Source organism: Sus scrofa, chromosome 3 (assembly GCF_000003025.6).
Source record: "Sus scrofa isolate TJ Tabasco breed Duroc chromosome 3, Sscrofa11.1, whole genome shotgun sequence".
In the NCBI taxonomy this organism is placed as follows: Eukaryota; Metazoa; Chordata; class Mammalia; order Artiodactyla; family Suidae; genus Sus; species Sus scrofa.
In genome coordinates, this window is record NC_010445.4 from 125064956 (window position 1) to 125081884 (window position 16929).

Consider the following 16929-nt stretch of genomic DNA (forward strand, 5'->3'; position numbering starts at 1 on the left):
TCCCGATCGTCCCAGCCACCCTCAGTCCCAGGGCCCAGCAGGATGGGTGAGCGGAGCCCAGGTTAGATTTCTGCCCCCTCTCCAGGCCCCCCCCCCCCCCCGTTGCCCCTGAGCCAGCAGCTCTCTGTGCAGAGACCACAAACCGCAGGTCCCTGCAGGGCAGCCCCGCCAGGCACCATTCGCCAAAGGCTCCCGATAAGCTCGAGCAACAGTGAGCTTAGCTGCTCAGAGGCGGCACTCCTGAGCCTGCAGAGTCTCTTCTGGCTGCTGACCGCCCTGTGGGGGAGGGGTCGGGGCTCCAAAGTGACAGCAGGTCTGCTCAGAGCCACACCACGAGCCTGGAACCCGGACGTCCAGACTCTTCCCATTCTCTACGTTCCTCTCCTCCTGACAGAGGGTCTTGCTCCCTTCATCCTGGTCACATAAACCCTGCAGAAGTTCAGAGGCGCCCCTCCTGCCTCCGCCACCCTGCTGTCCCTGCTGGAGGAGACGTCACTCTGCAGCCCCCGCCCCCACCCGGACTACAGCTCCACAGACCAGGACTGTCTCGGTCCCCGTGCATCCTGCTTTTCTGGCAGCCCTGTCTACATTAAAAAAAAAAAAAAAAAAAAAAAAAAAAAAAAAAAAGACATTAGGTATTTTTATTCCAAGCTTTTGGTTGTTATTTGCTTATATCCTTTAACAAATCCAAAAAGGATCTCAGGCAGCTCAGAAAGGAGAAACAAACAAACAAACAAAAACCAAAAAACAAAACCTCAAGCAATTGAACTGTTTTAAGGACAGATCAAAAGGCAGGAGATGGAGCAGGATTTAGTATGACGGGAGCACGTGGAGAGACGCGTTCTGGAAATTTGGACATTGGGCATTCGACATAGCTCCGCCCCCAGGCCACAGGGCAAAGCGGGCAGTGCCAGGAGTGGGCCGAGGAGCCTCAGTACGTACATGCAGATCAGGCCAGGCGAGAGCTCACCAACAAATGACGAAGACCTGGGTGCCACTTTGTCATTTCATTCATTCACCTGTTCCCTCAACAAACGCCAAGCGCTTGCTGGGTACCAGAGACCCGTCCTGCAACAACTACAACTAAAGGCCATGTGTGCCAAGTTCCCAAAAGAAGCTGCGGGGGAAGGAGGGGGGAGGGAGAGAAGTGTTATCTCCTCTGATGTCGCCATCGCCCCGAAGCAGGAAGTGCCTTCTCTCAGGACAACCAGTGCTCTTTCCCAGGAAACGGTCACATCAGCTCCCACTTGCTCACATGTCCCTGTCGGTTGTCCCGCTGTGCCTCTGTGAACCTCTGGCACCATCACCCGTCACCCCCAACACTCCTCGTCCCCCCAGGCTCTGCATCACAAAATTTCTTCCTTGAAAAAAGACAAGGTGGCCACGTGCTGCGGTCTGGCCCGAGCCCCCCAGACTCGCCCCCTTATGTCAGGTTTCCATTCGGAGAGCCATGGGCACCCCCTTCCTGGCCCCCGACCCCAGCAGAGGAGAGGAGATGGGTGCGCCGCCCTGCACCTGCTCCGCCTCCCCTCCCACCTCCGCGCTCTCAGCCTCTGAGACCCGCCCGTTCTTCATCTTCACCACTCGGGCTAATAAGCCGCCTTTGCTGGCCTCCCGCGAGGGACGTCAGCCGAGGTCTGTAAAGTCTTATTTAATTTTTCTCTTTGCAGCTTTATGAAAAATGTAGAAGGAGCTGTGGGGAAAGGATCAATTCACTGGAAATTCAACATGAACCATAAAGTTTGTGAACCACAGACTGGTGCCAAGCTGGCTCTTGCGGACCCAGGGGTGGCCCTGGATCTGAGCTGGTCTCTGGAGCTGGAACCCCCCCCCCCCCGCATTTTTCAGGGCCAAGAGTGAGCCTGACCTAAGGCACGGGTCAGGAAGTGGGTGCCTGGGGCTCTCCAAATCAAAACCTGGGCAACCCTTCTTTTTTTCTCTTTCTTCCTTCTGAGCACCCCCTTCCCAGCTCTCAGGTTTAGCTCCAGGCCCACCTGCCACAAAAAGCTGACATCCTGAGCTACCTCCTGCCAACTCCTTCCCTCTTTGAACCTGGCCGTGCTCACCGTCTGAAGCCTAACTACCCCAGCCTTCTGCCACATCATTTGATATTTTATTTTATTGTATCATTTTTGGCCACCTCTCGACACATGGAGTTCCCGAGCCAGGGATGAGATCCCAGCCACAGCTACGGCAATGCCAGATCTTTAACCCACTGTGCCGGGCCAGGGCTTGAACCTGTGTCCCAGCTCTCCCAAGACACGACCGTCCTGTTGCGCCACAGAGGGAACTCCACTTGAAGATGAGTGAACACAAAGGAAGACATGATGTGTGTTACACGGTACGTGTTGCCTCATCTCACGTAGCTCCTGGCTTGCTGGCTACCTTTCAGATTCGAGGCCAGGTGCTCTCCCGGGGCCCCGCAGGGCCTGCAGCAGACAGACGAGTGCCCACGAGGGCAACTACAGCTGGAGGGAGCTTCCCAGGTTGCGACGTGCTTCAGCTCACACAACTCGTCCCGGCCATCCGGCACCAGGAGGAGAAACTGAGTCTCTCAGAAAAGTGACCTTGCCCAAGGGCAGATGACCAGTCACTTGGAAAGCTGGGCCTGCAGCCCTGGTTTTGAGACCCTGGGGCTAGAGCCCAAGGGCACCTCATCCATTCAATTCTCAATGGCACGTACACATGTGCACAAAAAAATTATTGGCAGAGAGTGGAGCCCTCCTTATTATATATATATATATATACTTATATATATATATATATATACTTAAAAAAATTTTAAATGAGAGTATAGTTGATTTACAATGTTCCTTCAATTTCCAGTGTACAACAAAGTGACCCAGTCTCACACACACACACACACACACACGCACATTCTCTTTTTTCATATGATCTTCCATCGTGTTCTAATTCAAGAAACTGGACATAGTTCCCTGTGCTGTAGGACCCCATTGCCTATTCATTCTATTTTTTTTTTTTTTTGTCTTTTTGCTATTTCTTTGGGCCGCTTCCGCAGCATATGGAGGTTCCCAGGCTAGGGGTCGAATCGGAGCTGTAGCCACCGGCCTACGTCAGAGCCACAGCAACACAGGATCCGAGCCGCGTCTGCAACCTACACCACAGCTCACGGCAACGCCGGATCGTTAACCCGCTGAGCGAGGGCAGGGACCGAACCCGCAACCTCATGGTTCCTAGTCGGATTCGTTAACCACTGCGCCACGATGGGAACTCCTATTCATTCTAAATGTAATAGCTGGCATCTACCAACCCCAAACTCCCAGGCTGTCCCACTTCCTCTCCCTCTCCCGGCAAACACAAGTCTGCTCTCCATGTCGAGGTTTGTTTCTGTTTTTAGGTAGGATCATTTGTGCCCTATTTTAGGTTCCACATATAAATGATATCAGGGAGCCTTCATACATATACTTTTAATGTAAATGAATTCAATGATTTATATGCTTGGCCAAACAGAGAGGGAGAGAGCAAAAGGTAATGATGATTTCAACCGTGCAGTTCAGCTTCTCTTGCTCTCTGCCAGGCTGATCTGAGAGTAATTCCCGTGGAGATCCTGGGGTGGACGACGCGCACGCGCCGTCTCCGCATCGTCTCATTTCCCAGGAAGTTCTCAGGGGGCGAAGCTCTCACACCGTGGGAGCACAGCGGTGCAGGAAAGAGGTCACGTGGTGCCCGAAAGGCCAATCGTGTGAGGCTTAAGAGAAGGAATGGCAATCGGCTTTAAGACGTTAGGGCCCGTGTTGCAGTTAATACGAAGCAACACTCAAGACGTGCATACCAAGTGCTTTATGGCTTTTAACTCACTGAGTCCTCAGAAAAGCCATTTTGCAGATGAAGAAATGAGGCCTGCTGTGGCACGGTGGGTTAAGGATCCGGCGTTGTGGCAGCTGTGGTGCAACTGCGGCTCTAATTGGATCCCTGGCCTGGGAACTTCCACGTGCTGCAGGTGTGGCTGAAAAAGGGGGGAAAAAAAGATCAAGGATCAATTAGCAAGCCGGAGAGGGGGGCCTCGAGCCCCAAAAGAGAACCTTCTAAACCTACTCCCTCAGCAGCACGTGCCAGGGAACGGCGTCTGCAGGGAGCAGCCTCCTCAAGGAGCTGGGCCACCCCCAAGTCTGCCTCTTACGCTAACGTTAGATCCTAATCTTCGCAGGAAACACATCGCTACCATGCAAAGCCCTCCGCCCCGCTCTAACCCTGACTCACAGGTGGGGGCGACAACCAGGACCCCCTAAGGGGCAGTGAGAAAAGACCTTAGGGAACAAGCTGTGGATGAGGGGATGACTCAAAGCCAGGCACAGGTGTGGCCTCCAGATGTGTGCCAGGTTGGGTGATCGCCCCATGCCAGAGCAAAAAGGGGATGCTGCAAACAGTGACACCAGCACAGCAGGTGTGAGCCCGACTGGCCCAGGCAAACGCAGCTGTGTTAAGGCGCTGCGGGGGACGCCGAGAGGGAGGTAGCCTCGCTACCCTCGGGAGCTCACAGCTCCGGAGGAGAGAAGGGGCTGTAAGGAAGTACGAGAATAGAACAGGCCGAGAAGGAGGATGCCAGCTAGAGTGAGAGTTTTAAAGTCTGTGCTCTTGTTGCATGAAGGGAACCAAATCATTTTCCACTAGGAACTTACAGACCATGAAGCAGAGAAAGCCGAGGTGTTACTTAACGCAAGAACAGGGGTGCCCGGCCTCAAACACTAGATGAAATTTTACTACAATGGCATTTAAACTGCGCTTAAAAGGACAAGTAGGACTGTGATCAACGGAGGAAGAAGGAACAGCATCTGTCTCTGTCCCTAGTTGAGGTCCCATCCGCCACCTCTTGGCTGTGTTAAAAGGGGGGTTGGTTCTCCTGTTTGTAGTGACAGAGTACCGCCTCCAGAGGGAGCTCCAGGCTTCCCTGGTGACTTCGCCCTAAATGGGATGGAGTGGGTCGAGTTGGGTGGGCCTAGGAGGATGAGAGAAGGAGCAGAGGCCGAAAGCTCTGCGGCCCACAGAGTGATGCCTGTGGGAGTTGCTTCCTAGTTTTTCTCTCTACCCCCCAGCCCCATCCACATACACCCAGGGGGCTGGCGGTTGGAGACCAGCCCCATGCAGTGGTCTCTTGGGAGCCTCCCTGGACCAGGTGGGCACAGAGGGGTTTCAGGTCGCCTGGGGCTCTGGGGAGAGGTAGACCCTTTCCCTGAGTCTGTCTTTTCAAGCCACCGCCATGGTCAGGGGCTCAGGGCCTTGGGGGTCCCTGAAGCAAAGGATCCAAGAGAATATTCTGTCCCGGGAAGCTCTGCCCAGGCCTCTGGTCAGCATCACCAAGGAAGTGCAGGTGACAAGCGTATGCTCTGGACAATTGGGGCTCAAATTCCAGCCCTTGCCCAAATCTACAGGGCCTGGAGGTGGCAGGATGGGTCTGGGGTCCTGACGGTCGCCTCCCTGGAGACCCAGTTAATACGCAGGCTCAGCGCCTCTAGAGAAAGGCACTCACCGGGCAGCACACGGTCACAGCAGGAGAGAACAGCCGAGAGCAGGGGGGCAAGGCCAGCTTTTGAGACGCCTTGAACGCTGAGCCAAAACGTCGGGACAAAGACGGCACTGAGACCGCTTCATACCAGGGGACGCGGGTCTGGATCTGTGCGTTTCCTGCTTCCGAGGCTCAGACCAATTGTCCAAGGGAGAATGATCGGATTTCTCTTCACCATGATATTTACAACCTAACCTGTAACAAGCTCTCATTTTCAGATTTAGCGCTGCTATTAAGAGGCACTGCCTTTTAGCAAGTACCTGGGATTATTGTATCATTAGGTAGTGTAAGTTCCATTTTACAGACCAAGGCTCCTGGTAATCAAAACTTGGAAGTAGCAAAACTAGTGCTTGAGCCCAGGGCCACCCCCAGATTCATGCGGAGCCCCATGTATCTGGCCCCTGATTGCTTGCTTGCTTTCCCAGGCTGGGTTCCTGACCACAATGAATGTCATGGTGCAAGCCCCCAGCCAAGGAGAAGGACAATCTCAAATGGCCCGAGGCTTAGTTTGAGGGCAACGCCCTGTACTTGCAAAGCCCAGCCTTCGCTTGGGCTGAACCCTTCGCCTAGAAGGCTCTGTGCCCCCATCCCGCCCCCACCCCGTGTGTGCTCTGTTTATTGAAATCCTACCCTTGTCCAACTTCTGGCTGCAATGCCAGCTCCTCAGAGACACCTTCCCTGGCCCTATTAGTAAGAATTCCTGCTGTTTTGTGTCCCCATGAACTTGGCAGCTGGCTAGGTACAGACCCACCCACTCACATCCTGCCCTGACCTCCCACGGGTAGGGACCAAGTCTCACCCATTTCTGTGCCCCATGGGGCTCTGCAGACACTCAGAGCCAAAGATCAAGCTCACAGCCTCTGGGAATGTTTGTGGCCAATGTCGCAGGTAGCTGATGCCAAGTTTTCCGGTGCTGCTGAGGGCTCACGGCACTACTAGCTGCCCTCTCCTAGCCCCGGGAGTGAAAGCACCCCATGACGGCCGAGCCACTTTTACCCTTCCCAGAAGCAGCCAGCCTGGCCTGGGCTCCCGGCCACAGCGGCCGCAGCTCCGGCCTCTCCTGTCCTATTTGGCCAGTCCTCTGCAGGCTTCTCTTAAGCTTTCCTGCATGGCAGTCGGTCCATCTGTGTGTCTGCCTCGATTTCCCACCTTGTGCTCCCGTTCTGCTTTGCTGAAGCCCAACTCTGGACCCGGCCCTCGCCTGTCCTCCCAGGGCTGGAGGCAGCCCCCAGCAGTGGCAGGAGACCGGCTCTCTCGTTGCAGCACGATTAGGCTCCCGGGATCCTTGCCCTGCAGCCACCCGTCAGCACAGCGGGTCAGATTCTCCCTGACTCGGCCAAGCTCAAGTTCCCAGACCCATGTTGACCCTGCACCCGGGGCAGACACCCCACAGGGGCCAGTACAGCAGCTCCACGGCCCAGGAGCCACCTGCCCTTCGCCCTCTCCTGCCACGCACGCCCGCCTCCCCCAGGGGGGCAGTCCCAGGTGCCACACAGTGGGACAGCACATGGGGACACACAGGGATAGCAAAGGGGACTTTGAGGAACTTAGAATAAAGCATGTGGGGCGGGGGAGGGGTTGAAATAAACAGGGACTAGAGGTTGAAAATCCTTCCTACAGCTTAATCATAAGGAGCCTTCAGCGAACGAAGCACGACCTCTGCTTACAAAAGCCGCAGGCTCCTGAGCATTTTACTATCTTATTTACACTTTGCTATAGATTCTGGAGCTTTTACGGTAAACAGGCTCTTATGACCAGGAAAAAGAACTAATAATCCAAAAATACAATCGGAAAACAGGCATCGTCAGCGCTTCCTCGGATGACAGCACTGGCAGGATGGCCAGGATGACGGACAGGCCAGCCTGGCGTCCTGTCTCCATCTTGCACCGGCCCCTGGAGCCACGGCAGGCAAGTCCCAACTGCAAAGCCTGAGTTTACTCGGCGTCAGATGAGAAGGGCAGGGTTGGTCTGGGCTGCAGCAGCGAGGTGCCCATGACAGGGAGACATGCGTTCCCAGCTGAGGAGACGCGGTCGCAGAGCGATGGGGGGAGAACACAGCGCTGCCCACACGGGAGGCATGCCTCTGCCCCCCAGCCACACGGGGCTGCTCCGGTCAAGAGACACTTTCCAGGAGTGGAAACAAGACTCAGCCTTCTTCATCCCCAACTAAGCACACAACCGTCTCTGTGGCCAGAATGGGGGTGCCGTTGAGCTGCATGGCTCTGGGGGCGGGGGTCCCCTTCCTGCCCTCGTTGATCCGCCGCTTCTGCAAACATCTGTCCATCCAGGAAACACCTGCCCCTGGGGCCACGCGGCACAGGTGGGAGCAGGATCCAGGCGCCTTTCCCCCTCGGGCACCCGCACTGCATTGTGGCCTGAGCGCCAGCAGCTGAGGGCCTTTCCCTACGGAGCTGCCCCGAAGTGACAAGCAACAGGGGCTTTGGGAAAACAGCAGCCAGGAGGCTCTGTCTGTCCTGTGCCCTGCCCCACCCCTCACTCTCTTCCCACAGGATCTGCAAAGCCCCAGGCTCCCTCTCTGCTTCCAGGCCGTGTGGACGCCTCCAATGCCAGCCCAGACCCTATAGCAGAGGGCCAGCGAAGCAGCAACTCTGGTGTACCAGATGCCACATGGGATGGGGGACTCACATATTATCTTTTTTTTTTCCTTTCTTTTTAGGGCCACATCTGCGGCATATGGAGGTTCCTGGGCTGGGAGTCGAATTTGAGCTGCAGCTGCTGGCCTGCGCCACAGTGTCTGCCACCAACACGGCAGCTCACGGCAACACCCAGATCCTTAACACACTGAGCGAGGCCAGGGATCAAACCCACATCCCCATGGATACTAGTCGGATTCTTAACCGGCTGAGCCACAGCAGGAACTCCCAACACATCACCGCAGCCAAACCCCGAGCCTTTCTTTGGAAGGAACAGCAAGGCCTGAATTCCAACGCACTTCCACTTGGGCTTAGCCGGACAGCCTGGACTCTTGCTTTGAGGCTTTGAGTGAAAATAACTACCTTTGAACACAGCCCTGGCCTCTGGGGTGCGGTCTCAAAAAGGCCAGAAGGTGCAGTCCCTGGCTTCGGAGTCCAGTGGAGCCCACGACACATGCATCGCGCTGTGGCGACAGCGATTAAATGACGGTGTTGATCCAGTAATTTCAACACTCAGGCCCCTCCGCCTCCCCCACATGCAAACACGAAAGACACAAGGCTCTTAGCACTTGTCCTCAAATAACCCCACTCCCTGTCTGAAGGTTCAGTGCAGCCACGAGCGCTCTCCATCCAAGGCAAAGACAGAGCCTTTCCTTGGTCAGTCAGTGCGAAAGCCTCTCCTATAAATGCAGCCTCCGTAACAGGAGCCCCCGGGGAGCCGCGCGTCCCGTCTTATTTGGAGACATGGGAAGGCACCAATGCTCAGGAAAGTCCCACTGGCCCTCCTCAGCCCGGGGGGTGGTTTGCCAGCAGCCAGCCCTGGCCCTTACCCATGACCAAGGTGAGTCCGGGCGGCTCTTGCCCTGTGGGGGCCCCCAGGTGGAGCCGCAGGCGCCGTCCTGCTCTTCCATGGCCTGGCCTGAGGGGTGCCAGCCGCCTCCTCACCCAGCGCCGGGAGAGCTGCAGCCCGCAGCGGCTAATCTCACCAGGCTGGGCCGGTGACACTGAGCCCCGGGCAGGCAGCTTCTCTTTACACCCAGGAGCCTGGCCAAGTCACGAGGCTCAGGAAAAAGAGCAGAGTGTTGAATTGCAAATCCTCTCCCACCTGGGACTGGCTAACAAAACAACATCTCCTGTTCCCTGGAGGAGGCAGAGATTCCCGGCAGATGCCAGGCTCCGAAATCTGCCAGAGGGACACCCCGTGGGGGGGGCGTGACCCCTACTGGCGGGCGGCTGGCTGTTCTCCCCTCACCAGCTCTGAGGAATTAAGAGTAAGGCTCAGAGATTGACTAACTTCCCTGAGGTCACACAGCAGCAAAGGACAGAACTGGGATTCAAACCCACACATGTGGTCTCCAGAAGGGACCTGACAGAGGACGTGCTAGGGGGAGAAGCCGCCTCCAGGGCTGGGCGCAGGGAAGCTTGCGAAGGAGGCTGTGCCGATGGACCGTAGGCAGTTCACTTTCCACTCTACAGGGGCTCCCACAGACGCTATGGGGCATCGTGTCTCTCTGGTTGTGCCAGGGTGCCTCTTGGGGAGTCGGGAAGGCTGGGTTTGGTGGCCTCCCTTCCTTAGAGCCACCATTGTCACTTCCATCACACTCGGCAGCAGCATCACGGTGGCTGGCTGGATTTGAACGCTCTCCCCGCACAAGGAAGCTGGGCATTTAAGCTGCTTTCTGGCAGGTATTTTGCACAGCAACCCTCTAAGTTTACGGAAATAAAATAGGAGCTTGAAGAACTGGTGTTGGGTCACAAAGTGGGAAGTGACACAGCAGGGCCAGCTTGACTCCAAACACAGTGCTTAGGCTCTAACCCCGCCAGGAGTCCTGGGTACCTGGGGCTGGGGCTGGGCTGGGAGGAGCGCAGGTTGGGACGGAGGGGGCAGGCGAGGTGGCAGGGGAGGGAGCCAGGAGCAGGTGCAGAGGCTCCCATCAAGGGTGACAGGGGCTGAGGGAGGCAACTTCCTTGACTCTCAGCACAGAACCCCTCTCCCCCCAAACCCCCTTCCCCGGAGCTGCTGCTGCTGCTCTTGTCCCTACGGACTGTGACACTAAGACCAAACGCCTCCTGATGTGTTTTAACCCTCCTCTCAACTTGGTGGGCCGAGAAGCGCCTTCTCCGGCCCGCCATCTCCTCCCAGCCAGGCCTTCCCGTCCATGGTCCACTAGCATCATTCCCCCCGACCCTCCCTCCAGAGGGGCCCTGACCGGGACCTGCCTGGGCCATGCTGAGGGTGCGGTGGGCGGACACACGAAGGGTGCCTGGCGTGTCCTACCTACCACCACAGGTGTGAAAACCTCCCTTTACAGGCTGGGGGCTCCTCAGTGCTGCATCTGGTAAGGGGCAGGGGAGTTCCCACTGTGGCTCAGTGGATTAAGAACTGGATTAGCATCCATGAGGATGCAGGTTCAATCCCCAGCTTCGCTCAGTGGGTTAAGGATCTGGTGTTGCCTCAGGCTGTGACGTAGGTCGCAGATGTGGCGTGGATCCCGCGTCACTGCGGCTGTGGTGTAGGCTGGCAACTGCAGCTCAGATTCGACCCCTAGCCTGGGAACCTCCATGTGCCACAGGTGCGGCTCTAAAAAGACCAAAAAAGGAGGGGCGGGGGGCAGGGAGGTCCTTGACCCCAGGACTCCTTGTTTGCAGGTCACTGCCATCCTGGCCACACGGCCACTGGCCTTCCTTGCTCTGGGGAACAGCAGAAAGTGGGAGCCCCACCCCCCACCCCCAGTCTGAATGGTCCCCCGTGTCGACCACGTAAAGGAGAACATCACACTTTAAGACACTGCTACTGAGCTGGGTCCCCACCACTCTTACTATTTTTAATTCATCCTGTGGAGATATTTTAAGAAGCTCATGACCAGCGAGGGAGTGATAAGATTTGAGTAATTGTACCTGGTCCTGCTGAGCCCTCAGCCAGCAGCGTGACAGATGCACGGTGCCACACGGAGCGGTCCCTCTGCACACAGCCCACCGGCCCCCTGCATCCATCCAGAGGCAAGGTCATGTGGGGCCCGGGGGAACAGGTGCGGGGGGCCGTGGTCCCTGGTGCTCTGAGCCCGGGCGGGTTTCACACCCCTGCTGGCAGGAAGACAAGCCTGGCATCAGTCCGTGGACAGCCAGCCCTGGTTTGGCGGGCGTGCCCAGAAGTGGGGGCATGGTGATGGGGCTCCCAGAAGCTCCCCGTGGTGACTGAGCCTCACCGGCTGAGTCACGCAGACCTGGGCTCTGACTCGGCCCCTTGATGCTGCTCTGACTCAGACCTTAAAGAATCTTTGTCTTGTTATCTGGGAGACACAGGCATATAAATACTCTCACACTCATAAGGGCTGTTGTGGGGACACTTGAGGCCACGCACTGAGAGTCCTTGACACGATACCGGGCGTGTATCAGACCCTCAAAAAGCGGTAACAACTGTTTATCTGCCCAGTAACCGGGAGGTGGGCATCCACGGCTCTACTTTACAGACAGGGTTTTGTTTGGGCTTCTGTTGGCTGCCGCTCTCACCTGTCCTTCTCCGGAGCTTCTGAGGACTTCCTCGCTGCCCCAGGGACCGTGGCCAGGACCCCGCTGCACCTCCCCTGAAACACTGCCCCTGCGTGCCCCTCCCCCGGGTGCCCCTTTCCCCTGGGGTCTGGGAGTCTCCTGTGAGCCCCCCAAAAGCATCTGGGGTGTTCCCATTTCTAAACCTTAGCTCGTGCTCTGCCCCCTTCCTGCAATGCCTTTCCAAATGCGGCCACTTTCTAGGCCCAGGTCGAACCTCCTTCCTCCACGGCCCCTTCTCTGGTCTCCCCAAGGAGCTCTCCATCCTTTGGCCTTTAAGAGAAAGGACACGAGGCTGGGACCCCAGGAGCATCGCCCAAGGGCCAAGGGCTTTGCTCACATACATCAGGCCTAACTCCCAAGGTTAGGTGCTGTCATTTCCCAGATGAAACAGACTCAGAGACGCCCGCCGGGCCAGGAAGAGGCGGAGCTTCGAGTCCTCACCATCCACTCCCTGAATTCGACGCTCAGCTTGTGCTGGGGCAGGTGAGTTACCTGTGAGTTTATGTCTCAGGATCTCAACCACTGTAGGCACAGGGTCCAGGCCTATTCATCTTTAGCCCCAATAGCACCTCACACAGTGGCCGGGCGGGTGGGGAGCGCATAGTGCGTAGGAAAAATTGCATCACTTTTTAAAAATTGAGAAAGCAGAGTTCCTCTCGTGGCTCAGTGGTTAACGAATCCGACTAGGAACCATGAAGTTGCAGGTTCGATCCCTGGCCTTGCTCAGTGGCTTAACGATCTGATGTTGCTGTGGCTGTGGTGTAGGCTGGCAGCTACAGCTCCGATTCCACCCCTAGCCTGTGAACCTCCATATGCCAGGGGAGCGGCCTTAGAAAAGGCAAAAAGAGACCCAATAAATAAATAAGTAAGTAAATAAGTAAATAAATAAATAAAAATTGAGAAACCATTTTTTAGAGCAGTTTAGGGTCACAGCAACATGGAGCTGAAAGTACACACAGCCCCTGCCCCACGCATGTAGCTCCTTCCCCGTCATCCAGTCTCACAGCAGAGGGGTGTTTTGTTAGTCAGCCAACTTCTGTTGACAGATTATTACTCCTCAAAGGCCATCGTTTATACGGAGCTTCAGTCCTGGCGTGGAGGTCTCGCCGTGGTGCAGCGGGTTAAGAGTGCAACTGCAGCAGCTTGCGTCACCGAGGAGGCTGGGGTTGGACAGTGTGGTAGGGATCCAGCATTGCCAGCTGCGGCTCCCATTCAGTTCCTGGCCCAGAAACTTCCATCTGCTCTGGGTGTGGCCATACAAAAAAAAAAAAAAAAAAAAAAAAAAAGGGTTCACTCTTGGCATTTTCCATTCTCTGGTTTTGACCAATGTCTAATGACATGTATCTACCACTGGAATCATACGGAGGAGTTTCACTGCCCCGGAAGTCCTCTGTGCTCTGCCTGTCACCTCGAGCTCCATGGCTGTTTGTGGCTCGATAGCTCAGGTTTTTCGTGCTGGATGATATTCCATTGTCTGGATGGACCACAGCTGATTTATCCCTTCATCTACTGCATCTTGGTTGCTGCTAAGCTCTGCAATATAAAGGAAGCTTCTCGAACACCTCTGTGTGGGTGTTTGTGGGGACATACATTTCCAGCTCCTTTGGAGACACACCAAGGGCCACCATCGCTGGCTTGCATGGTAGGAGTATGTCTAGTTTTGTGAGAAACCACCAAACTGTCTTCCCGAGTGGCTGTACCCTTCTGCATCTCCCACCAGCAGTGAGCGAGCCTTCCTGTGGCTCCACACCCTTGCTGCGTTTGGCGTTATCAGTGTCCTGGATTTTGGCTTTTCTAATAGGTGTCTGGTGGTAGCTCATGACGGCTTTAATTTGCATTTCTCTGAATGACACATGAGGCCGAGCATCTTTTTTGTATTTATCTGCCATCTGCATATCTTCTTCGGGGAAGGGTCTGTTCAGATCCTTGGCATGTTGTTTATCTGGTCAGTTTTCTTACTGTGGAGTCTAGAGAGGTCCGTGTCAATTCTGGATAAAGCCCTTCGTATGCACACGCCCTACACCGGTCATGGTTGTAGCAAAAAACAGACGAGAGACTCCAGCTGCGTCCAGGCCTGGAAAAGAGGCTGTTTCCAAGGATATGGGGAGGGCTGAAGAAGACCAGGGGGCAGGGTGGCGGGGGAGTGGCCAGACCTGGGCCAGCAAGAGGGGGGACCGAGGCCACTCGCAGGGGGAGGGCAAGGCGAGGAATCAGTGACCTAAGATGTCAGCAGGCATGACACTGGCGCCCAAAGGTGTCCACACCCTGATCCCAGCACCTGCGAATGTATTATGTTACACAGGTTACGTTACATCTTCTGCTTCCCTCTCTGTCTGTGTCTGTCTGTCTCTCTCTCAAACACACACACACCCCGACACTCTGTTGTTCCCATGAAGGCAAACTCTGCTCCTCTGAGTCAGAAAGCCCCATCGAGACTCCGTCCTGGACCGAGGGAACTAATTGCCTTTTGTTTTTCAAGTTCAAGCAGCAAATCATCTCTCCAGGTCCTTTGCTGGCATCAGGACCAAAAGCCGACTAGGGATTGGAAGCTGCCTTAGCCTGTTGAGCTGCCACAGCAGGAAACCTGGGACTGGATGGTTCAAACAACAGAAAGTTATTTTCTCACAGTTCCGGGGGCTGGAAGTCCAAGAAATGTGCCGACAGATCGGGCTCCTGGGGCGGCCTCTCTTCATGCCTGCACACCGCGTCCTTCTCACTGTGTCCTCACAAAGCAGAGGGAGGGAGGCAGAGAGGAGACGGTGGGGGGGGAGTGGCTCTCTGAAGTCTCGACTCAGATAGGTATTAATCCGCCTTGTGACCTCGTTTCGTTTTGCTTTGTTTTTAGGGCCGCACCTGAGGCATGTGGAGGTTCCTGGGCTAGGGGTTGAATTGGAGCTGCAGCTGCCAGCCTGCACCTCAGCCACAGCAACGCTGGATCCTTAACCCCCCGAGCGAGGCCAGGGATTGAACCTGCGTTCTCATGTTTACTAGTCCGGTTCATTACCGCTGTGCCACCCTGGGAACTCCCCTTAAGACCTTGTTTAACTCTAATTACTTCCTTACTCTAAATGCAGTTGAAGCTTCAACAACTGGGGAGCAGGTCACAATTCGGTCCACAGCAGAAGCTCTTTTTTTTTTTTTTTTTTGTCTTTCTGCCATTTTCTTGGGCCACTCTCACAACATATGGAGGTTCCCAGGCTAGGGGTCGAATCGGAGGGTAGCCGCCAGCCTACGCAAGAGCCACAGCAACGCAAGATCCGAGCCGCGTCTGCAACCTACACCACAGCTCACGACAATGCCGGATCCCCAACCCACTGAGCAAGGCCAGGGATCGAACCCGAAACCTCACGGTTCCCAGTTGGATTCGTTAACCACTGAGCCACGACGGGAACTCCCAGAAGCTCTTTTGATGGGATCCTGACATGCAAGAAAGTCAGGAGCCCAGGCACACCAGGCAAGGAGAAAATCCAGATTCCTGGCCTCAGACCCCCTTGCCTGGCCAGGAAGCCTCATCGATACTTCACACTATGGCCCAGACAGCCCCAAACAGCAGCTTCCCACCTCCAGCATCCCTGGACTCAGAACTGCCCACACCGGGCCTTGCCCTCTAGTGCCGACTGGTTCTGAATTATGCGCCACACAGTTAGCGATTCAGGGAATTTAGCCTGGATCTGTGATGAAACAGGAAAGCCAAGAGTTTGGTTCTAACGTAGACAGTGGAGGATATCAATGATCGGAGTCTCCCAATACAGGCTGAGACCCATCTTCACACAAGCAATGTTTTTATTGAGGCAAAGTTAAGTTCTTGTAGGTACTGGAGAAGCAAGCGCTAGGCTCAGGGCACGCACACAGGGATGCGCTCTCCAGGAGGAGTTTCAGGTCTTGGGGACCGTGTCTGAGACTCACACCCAGAGGGCATGTCAGTCATTCTCCTCGGGGTGAAGACGGAAATTCCGAGCCCCCTGCACACGTCTGTAGGGGGGCATCATGATGCGGACTCTTCCTCACTGTCATTAGCTGCATTTCACAGCCTCCTCTGACCTGGCTGGAGAGACCCATCCACAGGCGAGACCAAGGTAATTCTCTTCATGCTGCAAGACAGAGGATGCTTGCCTAGAGCCGTCCTGAAAAGGCTACGGTGCAACTTCACGGCTTAGACACCCTGCCCTTGAAAACAAACGCACCCTGGGAGCACCACGAGTTGAAAAGCAGAGATGCCCCCTTTTTCTTGGCGCTTCCCCACCATGTGGGCGTTAAGGAGTTAACTTCCTGAAGTGACAGCCTGTGACTTCAGCCCTGAAGCTTCCTATCGGCTTTCCTATCTACTTTCTAATCCAAAGAGGTAAGAAACACCAATCACTGTATCTTTGTCCTTGCTTTCAGATGAGTAAACTGGGCTGAGAGACTGGAGGCCTGTCCAAGACACACGGCCAGTAAACAGCTGGGTCGAGACGGGTACCCAACCCTTCTGACTCCAGTCCAGGTCTCTCCACTACTTCCAGCCTGGACCTTGGTGCCGGAGTCCAGCTCCAGCAGCCAAGGTATTGCCCGAAGAGGAGGGTGGCAGGTGCAGGAATGACGGAGACGCATACTCCGGAGTAGTGTTCACGCAGTCTCAACTCTGTTGCTGGATAGCAGTGACTTAAACAGGAGAAAGGACTCTATGTTGCAGAAGCCATAAGAGTTAAAGATGAAGAAGCACATTATCCAGGCAGGGTACGCTCTAAACCCATTAAAAGATAACCAGGTAGGACTAATCGATCCCACTGGCCGCAAATGTCAGACGTGTTAAGACTTCTCGTGACCTTTGTGATGACCACAAATGCATTGTGTTTTTAGGGCAGGTGCTTGGCTAGTAATTCAGCAACCGCAACCTGTTTTTCTAACTTGTATTTAACAATCAACAACAGGCTTTTACACCTATTTTCTTTTTATAGATGAATGAATCAGCTAAAGAAAAACAACTTGAACTAATTAACACCTCTAAATGCTTCAAACTATAGCTATAAAACGTACCAATTTCTTCTAAAACTACAAGTAGTAAATACCGTTGTTATCTATGATTCTCTTAGAAGGAAAAGGAATCTTTCTAAAAAGTCACGTAATTTAGGTGTAGATAATGAAGAGTTCATTTCCCAAACATTTAGCAAAAGCAAGAACGACTCCCAAGATTTAGATAACAAGTTAATGAGTTTTTTCTTT

General features: G+C 54.9%; 1 protein-coding gene and 1 long non-coding RNA gene across 3 annotated transcripts in view; both read right to left on the bottom strand.

The window, feature by feature from the left end:
- Positions 1 to 9182, bottom strand: part of LPIN1 (lipin 1) — a 133581-nt gene extending 124399 nt beyond the window's left edge. For both annotated transcript variants that reach the window (XM_021085565.1, XM_021085564.1), the window contains exon 1: positions 9009 to 9182. In XM_021085565.1, coding sequence (XP_020941224.1) covers positions 9009 to 9089 — 81 coding nt within the window. In that variant the 5' untranslated portion in view covers positions 9090 to 9182. The remainder of the gene's footprint in view (positions 1 to 9008) is intronic.
- On the bottom strand, positions 3422 to 8227 carry LOC110260056. Its single transcript, XR_002342857.1, has 2 exons — positions 5489 to 8227; positions 3422 to 3709 (listed from the first exon to the last, which is right to left on the bottom strand). It is a non-coding gene; the product is annotated as an uncharacterized LOC110260056 (long non-coding RNA).